The following is a 13346-nucleotide window of genomic DNA, read 5'->3' as shown; positions in this document are numbered from 1 at the left end:
AATACATGTGACTGCAGTTTGCACACACATCGCACAGTCTTAATGAGTCAGCATTGAGCTACATTTCGTACCGCATGGAGAAATAGAATAGAGGATATTGGAGGTGTATGTCAGAAGTGGATCGATATTCGATTAAACTAGTTTAAAACTGTTTTTATTGGGTTTTTGTCTAGTTGTTGTTTGTTGTTGTGCAATTGTGTGCAGGCAAGTAGGTGAAGCGAATAATTGTTGTTGTTATGTTTTTTTTTGTTGCTGCTCGGTCTGTATTTCGGGGAAAGTAGTTAGGCGTTTTTCGGGTGTAATTAGAGGGTTGTGGGTGAAAATTGGCGTGTGGGACGAGGATTTGGATGAAGAGTTTTTGATTAAGAGAGGTCGGTGTGTGGGATTTTCGAGTGATTTGGAGTGTTTTTGGAAATGATTCGATAGGAAAAGTGACGTTTTTTGGGTTTATATTACATTTTGCGCACTATGATGATGATGATTATATAGTGACCCATCTAAGCACACAAAAAAGGGCTTTCTGTGGGTTTTTCTTTTTTCCTAACCTGTTCCATATTCCAAGAAAGAAAAGATTTCTTTCAATGGGAAGTCTCTAAATTCTTCAGGATCCATAATGCCATTCGTGCTTCCTAAAAGCAACATTCTTTTGTGTTCCAAATAAGGACAATCGCATAAAATGTGCTCAGGTTTTTTACTAAAATAAAACTTAATTTGCAGTTCTGGTTCTAATTTTATGATATTTTAGATAATTTTTAACTATATTCTATTGTAAATATTCAAAATAAACATAAAACTTGAGTTTTCGGTTGAAACTTCATAAAAATTTTATTTTGGCACTTTAAAATTTCAGAATATACCTTAAGATTTGATAATTTATAAGACTTCTAAAGATTTAACCATACGAGATTTAATAAATTTAATATTTTCCGTTACAAAAAATAAATCCAAAATGCATGCATTTCTCTCTTTTGTAATTTATTATTCAACAATTTAATTATTGGCCGAAAAATCGAAAATTTGGTAAATTTTTCCTCCAATAAAAAAAAAAATAAATAAAAAATTGGAGAAACTATAAAGAAAACTTTGTAAAAAAGAAAAGAAATTTCCACTGAAGGATGAAAAAAATTATATCTAATATTGGTAAAAAAATAAATTTTCAGGTTTCAAAAATATAATATTTTTCATTGAAAAAAATTCAAATGTTATTTTAAAAAAAACATTATAATTTTTTTTGAAAAAATTTTTAATTTTAAAAATAGCAAAAATTTTAAATTTTTTTAGTTTCATTTTTTTTTTCAAAATTCATCATTCAACAATTTAATCTTTGGTAAAAAATTCGTAAAATTAAATTTAAAAAAATATTAAAAACTTGAAGAAACTAGTAAAGAAAACTTTTTTAAAAGAAAAGAAAGAAATTTCCTTTGAATGAAGAAAAATTTCTAATTCAAAATTTCTTTTAATGGTTATTTCCAAACTTTGCCTTTTGCGAGACAATTTTTGGCTCTCGATAGGAAAAAAAATATAAAATTTTTAATTTTCAATATTTTTCAATTTTTTTAAAACTTTTTTTATGGATTATGATTAGAAATAGCAAAAACAAACATCAAAACACAAAATTTGCTCATAAAAACAAGTTTTTGCCAATTTTTAAAATATTTAAAAATTGAAAAATCAACCTAATATTTGGCATCGCGAATTAATTTTTACTTCAAAATACATTGACGTCATAAAAATTAAAAATCTAAACAAAATCTTATGTTTTCATCAATTTTTCATATTTTTCAAAATTTTTATTCTAAAAATGTCTACATGTATGACAAATTCTCGCAAATTTTCAGGCTTCATAACATGAAATTTTTTATAGTGTTCTAAAGATCAAAAATTAATTTAAATAAATTTTATCAACATTATGTCATAATTTGTTAACTTTCCATCAGATTTTTTTGGCGATTCCTTTTAATATAAAATATAAATTTTGTCAAAAATCTTTTGAAAAAATTTGATATGTTGATTTTGATTAAAAAAAAACTTTATAAAAATGAATTATATGATACAATTATCAAAAATAGTACAGGTTTTATAGAATAAATATATAAAAAGAGTGCTAATTTTTCACTAAAAATTGTAAAATGTATGAAAATATCAAATTTTTAACTGATTTTAACGGATATTTTGATATTTTTAACAGAATTTAATTCAAAAATGTATCAAAATTTACACGTTATATATTTTAGATATTCGATACAAGATATCCCTTCTGAGAATTCCTCAAAAAATTAGAGGAGGAAACCTGAAACATTTTTGATAATTGTTTCAGCCTAACTAACTAGAAATAAAATTCTTATTTTTTTTTCTATTCCCAACTGTTGAGTCTCCACACCTGAAACCCACCCAATTTTCCATCCTCACAGCAATCCACATGAATTAATAATTTCTCCATTTCACCGTGCAAAAAATTGATTTTCTTTCTCAGTATTTTTCCGAGTCCTTCGCCAAAACCTTCTCATCATCAAAGATGCAACAAGTATCTTCCCACTTCTTGGAACGCGAAAGAAAAAAAAACCGCCGAGCAATCAAATATATCAAATGGCTATTCGCGTCAGTTATCGTCATACCACGTCAAAAAAATAAATAAAAAAGTACTACCACGATCGTCATCAAAAACGAAAAAAAAGAAAATCCGTGTACGTTGCATGTAAAATGTAAAACAAGTGGTTTTTTCGTCTTTCTTTGTCGTGTACGGCACACACATGTCAAAACGACGACGACAACGACATACGATGCTGCCACCTGTGACACCACCCTTACCCTCGTCGCCAACGGGAGAAAAAAATATAAAAGAAACACTTTGATGAGCCACAAAATTTACCTGAGTTTTTTTCGTGGGTGTCCTCTCGTGAAATCCGTTAACTGCTGCCACCCGGAAAACACTTCTTTGTTATTTTTCCAATACTATAGAGACCGGGCCCGGCGGCCATGCTACTTTCCTCGTGTGTGTGTGTGGAATTTTTTTTTTGCTCGCTGATGATGATGACGGAACGACACAACGTGCGTATGCAATAATTCAGCGGACAGCGGAAGTTTTTTTTTTGAGGAGGAAATTATAGTAAAAAACACTTATGTAACTTTTTGTGGTTCAGCGTTGATTTTTCTCTCCACGTTTTTTTTTTCGTCAGTTTTTGCACAGAAGAATTTTTGCACAAAAAAAAAACACAAAATCGTTGTTGAAATAAATAATCAGATATTTATGTTCATTTTAGAGAAGCACGTATTTAAAATCAATATTAAACAAGGTCTGTGTGTGTGGCGTGTGGAAACTACGATTCTGCCATATTCTGTGAGTTTTTTTTTACGTTTCAGCCCTTGTACGTGGCACGTAGTGTAGAGTAGTTGCGTGTAGAGAAGCACACACACGAGAGAGAAAAAAAAATCAAAATAACTTTCGAGGTTTTTTCCACGAAATTTCTGCACAATTTTCGAGATTTGTTTCACTTGTAAAAAGATGCACTGCAAAGAGTTTTTCGGTTTAGTGACAAAAATGAAGAATTATGATAATAATAAATGTGGTTATTTATATAATTTATACTGAGAAATATCGGAAGCACCAACAACTAACAGACGATAAGTGTGTAATGTGGATGCGATTGTGTTTGTTTGCGTCGTCAACCCCTCACGAGGTGCCAGCATCGATAGAAAGTCGCGTACCACTACAGATGCAGGCGCGTGTGGCACGTAGAAAAAATGGGAAAAGCGGCAAACGCGGGATTGCGCATGCACCACACCCTCGTTCTACGTGGCGATAGAGATGTACTAACAAGTGTTACATGCAACTCGTAGGAAAAGTCCTCGTGGAACAACAGTTGGGTGTGTGTGTGTGTGTTTGTTTGGACATGCATAGAATAATAATAAATGTTGTTATATCAATGATGGTACACACGCGGAGTGGAACACGGAATAGGCAGCACTGAAAGAAAAATTGGGTTTGATATGACTTTTGAAGAGATTTTTATTGAGAATTTCAATTTCTTGTGACTTTTATGATTTTTTTTACAAAAATAATTTATTTTCGAGGCAAATTTGGTTAAATTTTACAAAAAATGAGATTTAAAATTGATTTTTTTTGAAAAAATTAAAATTTTTCAAGACTTAAGTTAAATTTTAGTTAAAAATTGATAAATTTTTATTTTTTTTAAGAAGATAGTGAGTTGATTATCAGTTTTTATTAAAAGTCTGATGAGGTCGATAGAATATTCAAAAATATTTTATATTTTTAATCGAATATCGACTAATAGAATAAAGTGAGATAATTTCAATAAGAAAACTTAAATTTTTTTTATAAAATTGAAATTTTTAAAAATTTTTATAAAATGTACAATTGGAAAAAATTGGACAAAAAATATAATAAAAATAAGAGAATTTATTAAATTTTTCTAAAAAAAAATTAATTGAAATTTAATTAAAATAATTTTTTTTTGATAGAAAATTTTACAAAAATTTAAAAAATATAAATGTAACAAAGAAAATATAATTTTAAACTTATTTTTATGAAAATTTTAATGAATTTTTATTAAAAAATATTTAAAAATGAAAAAAACAAAAAAATCAGTTTTATCGAAATTTTAGTCAAACATTAAAATTAAATTATTAAAAAAATTAAAAGGAAATTTATTATATAAAATTATTAAAAAATGCGTAGAAACTCAAAATATGGCTATGAAAATTTTTAGAAAAATTGCAAAAAATTAAAGCTGAAAACAAACAATTTTTTTTAAAATGAAAACGTTACATAAATTAAATCTAGAATAAAAAGTTTAAAAAAAAAATTAAATTAAAAGAATAAAAAAAAAATAAATAAATTTAATGAAAATTCAAAAACATAAATAAATAGAATTTTTAATGAAAATAAAAATATAAAAAATTATTTTTTTTTTAAAAATAAAATTTTAAAATTAAATTTATTTATTTCTTTTTACAAATTAAATTTATTTTAAATTAAAAATCCAGTATATATGTTTAAAATAAAATATTTAAAATGAAATAAAAATAAATAAAGCAATAAGTGAAAATAATAATTCTTATGGTTCCTTTAAGGTACAAAATCGTCATATTCATTTTCCAAATAAATTAAAAACTTTTTGTGTTTTATTGATATTTTGATGATTAATCTAATTAAAAATATCAAAAAACTTAAAAAAAAGTCTAAAATATTTTTTTTTTAATTTTCAACAAAATTTTCCTTTCCGTGCTCCGTTTCGTGTTCCGTACCAATATTCGGATAGCACAACAGTTGGCATAAAATCTGTGTCGATGTGCCATATAAATCCACAGAAAATCACACATTTTCACACACAGACACACAACACCACCTACACGCTCGTTCAGGGGGAAAGATCATAGCAACTCAGAATTTATTTTGTATGCGAAAATTCCGCATTCCATTTATTTATATATATATCTTTTTATTGTTGTTTGTTGTATTGTTTCCATGCACTGCGTATTCTAGTCGCTTTTTCACACACAGCGAAACGTAAAGAGTCAGAGCTTTTCTAAAATAATATATAAACTTTATTATATTGTGCAAAAACGACATCCACTTCAAAATAAATGTTCATTGTTCGTATGTCGATTTGCCTCCACACACAACTATCATAAACAACTACGACGAGCGTTCGTTCATTTTAAAGGGAAAACTGTATCATTAATTATAAAGTCTGCCACACAAACGAGAAAATGTGCGGAGGATGTGTGTCAGTCACATCAACGTTAGGAAAATCACATTAATTTTAAAAATATTTAATTTAGCAACCCGTAGTCGTCTCATTTATTTTTAAATTACTCCCATTCTCCTTCTTGTCACAACTTTCGGCAGATAACACACTTGTTAAACATCGCAGTTTTTTTTGTCGGTGTCGTCATTAATGATGTTACTTCCATGTTTTGTCACCGGGCAAAAAAAAATTATTCACAAAATTTCAATTCCACGCCAGAAATTTTAATGATGTGCCGTGTTGCTTGTCGCCGTCGTTTCGTCATCGCTGAAGCCTTATATTAATTTTCCTGTAATTAAGCAGCAACGTGTAGTTAAAAGCATTCATCAACAGGTGTGTGTGTGTGTGTACGCGACGTAGTTACTACGGAAAAGGGGACGATGACGACGTCGACGTCGTTGCTGCCGTACTGCTGTGTGTGGATTTTTGTTGTAAAATATAAAATATAATATCAACAGGTCGTCATATCATCATATCATAAACAGAATATTCTCCGTTGTTGTAAATGGGAAATCAAAATTGAATGGAGAGCAAATTCAAAAGCGCAGATAACTACGAGACGTATTTTTCGTTGAATAAAGAGAGTTGGAGAGAGATATGAGGACAGGCTTTGTTTAATTTTTTTGTTTGAAAGTCATCGTCATTATTATGATTTTCTATTGAAATTTGTAGAAAAAAAAGTTAAAAGCCATTTGTAGACAAAAAAAGTCTATTTTTAGATTTTGAATGGATTTTATGGCATGATGAAGTCATAATTCTGTTACAAAGGAGTAGAGTCTTTTTATGGACTCTTATGGTGAAATTACCAGATTAAAATTAAGAGATACCTCCCTTGATACAATTTGTTTAAGAAAAATTGCATTAAACACTTATTTGGAAAATTTTTAAAATAAATTTTAATAAAAAATAGAATAAATTAAAATTTAATTGAATTTGATTGATTTTTTTATCAATCTAACGTAAAAAAATAACTCAAAATTTAAGAAAAAATATTAAAGGTTTAAAAAATTAAAAAAAATAAATTTTATTTCAAAATTAAATAATGATTGAAGAAAAATTAAATAAATAAATTCAAATCAAAAAGGCGAATAAATATAATTTTGTCATTTTTTGTCATTTTTTTGGGTAGATAAAAAATTAATATTTTTTAATTTTTTGTTTGTAATTTTTTAACGTTTTTGGATGTTAACTTTACTTTACGTTACTTTTTAACATTTTATTAATTTTACATATTATTTTTTTTTAAACTTGAACTCAAAATTAGAGAAAAATTAAATAAAATCTTAAAAATTAAAATTTTTGAAAAGAAAATTATTTTGGTCACGTGACTTTAAAAATTTTTTCACCTGTATTTAATAGAAAACGTCTTATTTAAGCAAATTTACCTATTCTTTGGTATATTAAATTACACTTTATGATTTTTTCGAGGATTTTTTTATTCAAAAAATTCCCAAAAATGTCAAAAATATTCCAATTTTTAATTTAATTTTTATTTTTCCCCTGAATTTTTTCGACAAAATCGGAGGGGGGCGACAAAAAATAGAAATATAAAATTTATTCGCCTGAATGGTAATTAAAAAATCTGAATCTGAGAATTAAAAATCGTAAATTAGAAGTTCAAGCCACTCCAAAAAAAAATTTTTATAAAAAAAACTTGCAACTTTTAAGAAAATATTGGAAAAATTATTTTTACTTTTCAATTTTTTTTTGTAATTTTTGAAAATTTTTTTGTTAATATTTTAAATACTAAATCTAATGATTATTTATAAATTTTCAAAAAATTCTTAATATGAAAAATAATTAAAAATTAAAAATTATTTTATAAATTCAATTTTTACAAATTTTAAATAATTTTGAAAAATTAAAAACAAAAAAAATATTAAAATAAATTAAATTGTGAATTAAATTAAAAATTTTATTAATTTAACTGTGTTTTGTAAATCTTTTTTTTATTAACAATTTTTTTTATTTTATTTTTTTTTTTTTGTGAAAAAACAAAATTTTTAAATTTTTTTTTCAGTTTAAAATGTTTATTTAAATTTAATTTTTTTTTAAATCAAAAAAATTTTTAAATTTGAATTTTTTTTTTAATTAATGAATTATTTTAAAATTTATTTTTTTTTTTTGAATTAAAAAAAATGAAAGAAATCCCTTAACTATTTAACAAATTTTCAAGTTTTTTTTTCTGTAAATTAACTCAAATTCCTAGAAATTCATTTCCTCTCTTTTAATTCTTTATTCAAATACATCTAAAAGCCTCTCTACAAAACTTTTGATATTTACATGTTAAATTTCAACTTTATCTACATTTACTTTAAAACCGTAATTCACCATTCAGTAATGTTAACTTTCGTAACAACTGCAGCAAAACTGCTGATACTGCAAAATTATCTCACTTTAATGTAATTAATTTCACTTCAACCAATGACATAACGTTCTAAATGCATTTGTAATTAACTGCATTTAAATTAATAAAATAAGTTTCCCAAATAAACCACAATTCATCTCTCTCTCGTTGCCTCCTTCTGCTTTCATGTGAATGTCTCTATGAATATTTTCAATATATGCTTCAGTGCCTCACTTTGCGTCGTCTTTCGTACGTGAATTTGACTTCTGAGTAAACTATCAAAATTTATTACTTTCCGCGTCTTACGTATGAAAGGAGGCATTTTCGGGGCAAACTCACACTTTTTGCATGCAAAACCTTTGATCGTCGAGTTTTTTAGTGGGTGTGACACGAGACGCAGCGGAGATGAAAGATTTTGCGGAAATTTCAAAGCGAGAGGGAAAAACTTCAAAATTAATTTACGTTTTGTTTGTTTTTTTCCGCAAGTCACTGGAAAAGGTTACTTTTGCTTACTTTACTTACTTGACAACCTCCGTAATAAAATAGTAAAATAAAAAGTGCAATTGCAAAACGAACGGAACGGAGGGTTATGACAACGACGACAACACGAATCTCGGCACACAATTTCTGAAAATTATTATTTTAATATGAAAACTTTAAAACTATATTCCGAAAAGTGTGTATTTAAATGTTTTATTATTGCTTTTCTGTGTGTTTTCCCTGTAGAAATGTCGTAGGTAGGTAGTTTGCATGGCATGTCACCATTTTATTAGGAAATGGAAAAAGGAAGAGGATGTGCCATATTTTATTTTGAATCCACATTTACTTTCTGTGATGTCACATAAACCGCGCATACAGCAGCAGCGAGTTGGAGAAAGAGTGCGACACTGGAGTTTGAAAACCAAAATTTTGTGGCGTGCATTTACCCGAGCGTGCCTATGCGGATAAGCAGACAAAGAAAAGAAGTAAAGTGAAAAAGTTTTCGTTTAGAAGATGGCCAATGATGGTATCGCATTTCAGTTTTTTAAACCACGTGGTTAATTTAATAAGTCTTAAGTCTTTTTTGTTTAATTTATTTATTTAAGTCACGTGGTTTTTAAAAAATTTTTAAAACCACATGGTTTATTTGATTTTTTAAGCCACGTGATTTATGTAAATTTTTTAAACCACGTGGTTTATTTGATTTTTTAAGCCACGTGATTTATTTAAATTTCTTAAACCACTTGGTTAATTTATTTTTTTTAAACCACGTGGTTAATTTATTTTTTTAAACCACGTGGTTTAATTATTTTTTTCAAACCATGTGGTTTATTTACATTTTTCTAAACCACGTGTTTTATTTATTTTTTTAACCACGTGGTTTAATTATTTTTTCAAACCATGTGGTTTATTTACATTTTTCTAAACCACGTAGTTTAATTATTTTTTTAACCACGTGGTTTAATTATGTTTTTCAAACCATGTGGTTTATTTACATTTTTCTAAACCACGTGGTTCAATTATTTTTTAACCACGTGGTTTAATTATTTTTTCAAACAATGTGGTTTATTGACATTTTTCTAATCCACGTGACTTTTTTTATTTTTTTAAACCTCCAAGTTTATCTATTTTTTTAAAACCACTATTCATTGATTTTTTTAACCACGTGGTTTTTATATTTTTCTAAACCACGTGGTTTAATTATTTTTTATAACCACGTGGTTGAATTATTTTTTTCAAACCATGTGGTTAAATTATTTTATTAACCCTTCGGTTTTTTAAATTTTTTAAAACATTATTTTTTTAAGCGCCTTGATCTTATATCCTGCTTTACTGTATCGCATCAACGCAATTCTTAATACATAGTTGCAAATTATTGTTTAATAAGAAAACAATAAATTCTTTGTGTGAAACCCGTTTCTGAAGGTTAATTTTTAGAATGGCATCACGGCAAGTTTTTGAAGACCTATATAAAGAGATGCATTGACAATTTTTGTATCAAAAGTTATCAAGCAATCATGAAGTTCCATCTTGCAATTCTCTCTTTTGGATTATTACTGGCCTACTGTGAGGCTTCGTGTAAATGCAACACTCAGCCATACGATCCAGTTTGCGGCACCGACGGAAAAACGTATAAAAATGATTGTGCAATATTGTGTCCGTGGAAGTCTGTAGGCAGACAAGGATTTCCAAACCTCGTGGTGCACAAAGGACCTTGCAAACTCCCGTGTGACTGCCCGCAATATGCAGATCCAGTTTGTGACAATAAAGGAAACACATGGCCTAACGAGTGTCTTTTGAAATGCGCTAAAATGAATTCTGCTTCAGGCAGCGATTTAGAAGTCACAAAAATGGGACCGTGTGATGTCAGCACTCCGTGTGATTGTTCCAAAGAAAAATATGAACCCGTATGTGGCGATAATGGAAAAACTTTTAAAAATAGATGTGTCCTTGACTGCTACAACGATTCAGTGCGATATGCAACAGTAACTGGTACTGATGGTGCTTGCAAGATCAATTTTGATTAAAAATTTTGTCGCCTTAAAAGTTAAGAGTTTAACTAAAAACCAATTTATAAATGATAAATTTGAAGAAAAAATTATAAATTTTCCATAAATTTGATTAATAAATAATAAATTAGAATTTTTCAAAAATTTAAGGAGTTAGGTCAATAAAATAGTCAAAATGTTTTCGGTTTCCTTTCTCCCAAGTTTTTAAGACTTCGTTCATTAATTCGTCGTTAATTTATTTTTTTTAACCACGTGGTTTATTTAATTTTTTAAGTTGCGTGATTAATTTTTATTTAAAAATCACGTGGATTTTTTTTATTTTTTTTAATTTAAAAATTATTTAAACCACGTGGTTTATTTAATTTTTTAAGTCGCGTGATTTATTTTTATTTAAAAACCACGTGTTTTTTTTATTTTTTTTTAAGCCACGTAATTTAAAAATTATTTAAACCACGTGGTTTATTTAATTTAAAAAAAACCGCGTGTTTTGATTAATGAAATTTTCAACCACGTGACCATGACTCGATCGCCAGAACGATTTTTTTTCGAAATGCAATAAAAAGTAATGACAAAAAACCAAAAAAGAAGGCAGCCAGAAAGGTCTCGACTAATTCGTTCAACAGCTTGTTAAAATTCATTATTCCCTTAAAAACCGCAACCTTTTCAAATCAATCTCCCTCTATGAAAGTTTTGAATAGATGATAAACGACTTCTTCTTCTCACTCCAACGAGACGAAAACGACGACGACGACGCGCAATAATAATCAACTCGACACAAGCAACAGGATACAATTTTACGAGAAAAATACGGAGATGCCGCATCATCTTGCCTGCCATCCAATCCAACGGCATAAGCCTAAATTATATCTGCAGATAATTTAATTTTGTCTAAATTACCTACTTAACAAAACAAATTTTCATATTTAATACCAATTTATATGCTCCCTCGCAATAATAATGGTGCGCCGGCCGTAAAATGTTGTCGTTTCTGCAGAAGAAAACGACAAGTTTCCTCGTAGTAGGTACGCTACGCCGAAAAATGTTTACCATCAAGACACACACACACACACACCGAAAGAGAGACACTTCATTAACGAAACGACTTGTAGCATCCCCGCACAGCACCGCGCCACGCCGAACAAAAAAGGTGTCATCGATTTAATTTAATATTAAAATTTATTTTTTTAAAAGGACAGCTGCTGGCTGGTGCTAAATAGGACATTAACAAGTCCACTGTATTTTCGGTGCGTGTGTGAAAAAATGTAAAACTTTTCATAACAAACATTTTCAATTGCTTTAACACTTGTTTTTGCGCTCTTCTTCAGTCACTTCGATGGAAATGTTGCTGACTGGACAAAAAGATGGGAGGATGGAGGCCGACGAATACTGATGGTAATAATAATACAACAGAAAGAAAAAAATTTACATAAATGCAAGAATTTATTTGAATAATTTCAGTAAATATGTGCATAATATTAACAATGATGTGTGTGTTTGCTTGCAAATTCATCTCGTCGAGTGAATCTCTGTTAAAAAAAGTGAAGAATTGTAGTTTTACAATTCGAAAAATTTAGTCACTTTAAAAAAATTGTATAAGGCAAGCACAATTTTAAGAAATTTTTCAATTTTTTGTTCACTCGCGACTTCATCTCAGCAAATACTGGCTTTTCACATACTCTTCAATTTGGTCTTTGGCAACACGCAAGTTACTAGAGAACTCAATCGTAACATTTATCTTATTGAACTCATTCGCTCCCTTAATAGATAAAAAAGGTCATGCTTAGCTCTGGCTATTTTGCAGTTCAAAAAATGTATAATGTTCGAAATTATAACGAAAAATAAACGGAAAATTCAAATTTAAACCGAATCCCTGCGAATTTCAAAAGTTAATACGGTTTGTCTCGTCGAGCTGACAATTGAGAGGCGCACGGTTATATAGGTCGAGAGGAGACCCATCTCTGCTTCGTGAATCAGCAAGAGTGTATTGAAGTACAACCGCTGTTTCACATCCAGCAGATTATGTATTCGCAGCATTGAATGTTTTTTATCAACGTTGGATCTTGTTTTTCCTCAAGAAAATCAAAACGAAAATCGATTTTTAGCAATTTTTACAAAATTTTACGGTTGCATAGTATTTGCAGCTTTTTCATTGTCTCGTCACTTGCCAGGAATAGGATGCTCCAGTAGTCAATATGCGGTTGCAGCAAAGTCTTGTAAAGTAGCAGCTTGGTGTCTTTATAAAATAAATTAAAAACAAGGATGTTTTAAATCAAAATTGACCTGTCGCGAATGGCATAATTGGTCTAGAGACAGTAATTTTCCGGTTTTCCTTTAAATAGCTGGCGATAATCGGGAGCGAGTCGGACTTCCTGATTCCTAGAATGTCCCGTATCCCAGTGAGACCTTTTTTTTAAAGCCTTTAAACTTTTACATAGAGAAATTCCATAATTTTTATTTTTTTTTGGAAAATTACAAGAAAAAAAATTTTTTTTATTTTTTTATTTCTGTTATACAAGAAGTTTTTTTATATCATTTATATTCGTCAAAAAAAAAAATAGTAAAAAAAATAAAAATTTCGGAATTACTCCATGTAAAGGTTTGAGGGCCTTATTTTCAAGACCCCAGGGCATTAAAAAAGGTAATTTCGTCCCACTGGGTATGGGCGGGGGCGTTTTTGTCGATTCATATTTCTTGAAATTAGGATGCCAGGTCGCCTATCAGTAGGTGACAGTCCCACAAAAC

At 28.7% G+C, this 13346-nt stretch overlaps 1 protein-coding gene across 1 annotated transcript; it reads left to right on the top strand.

The window, feature by feature from the left end:
* Nucleotides 1-10112: 10112 nt before the first annotated feature.
* Nucleotides 10113-10622, top strand: LOC134828842 (serine protease inhibitor dipetalogastin-like). The gene has a single exon (XM_063841829.1). The coding sequence runs from the start codon at nt 10113-10115 to the stop codon at nt 10620-10622; it is 510 nt and encodes a 169-aa protein (XP_063697899.1).
* The last annotated feature ends 2724 nt before the right edge of the window (nt 10623-13346 follow it).

This window comes from Culicoides brevitarsis, chromosome 2 (assembly GCF_036172545.1).
Source record: "Culicoides brevitarsis isolate CSIRO-B50_1 chromosome 2, AGI_CSIRO_Cbre_v1, whole genome shotgun sequence".
In the NCBI taxonomy this organism is placed as follows: domain Eukaryota; kingdom Metazoa; phylum Arthropoda; class Insecta; order Diptera; family Ceratopogonidae; genus Culicoides; species Culicoides brevitarsis.
This window is presented reverse-complemented; position numbering and strand designations above follow the sequence as displayed.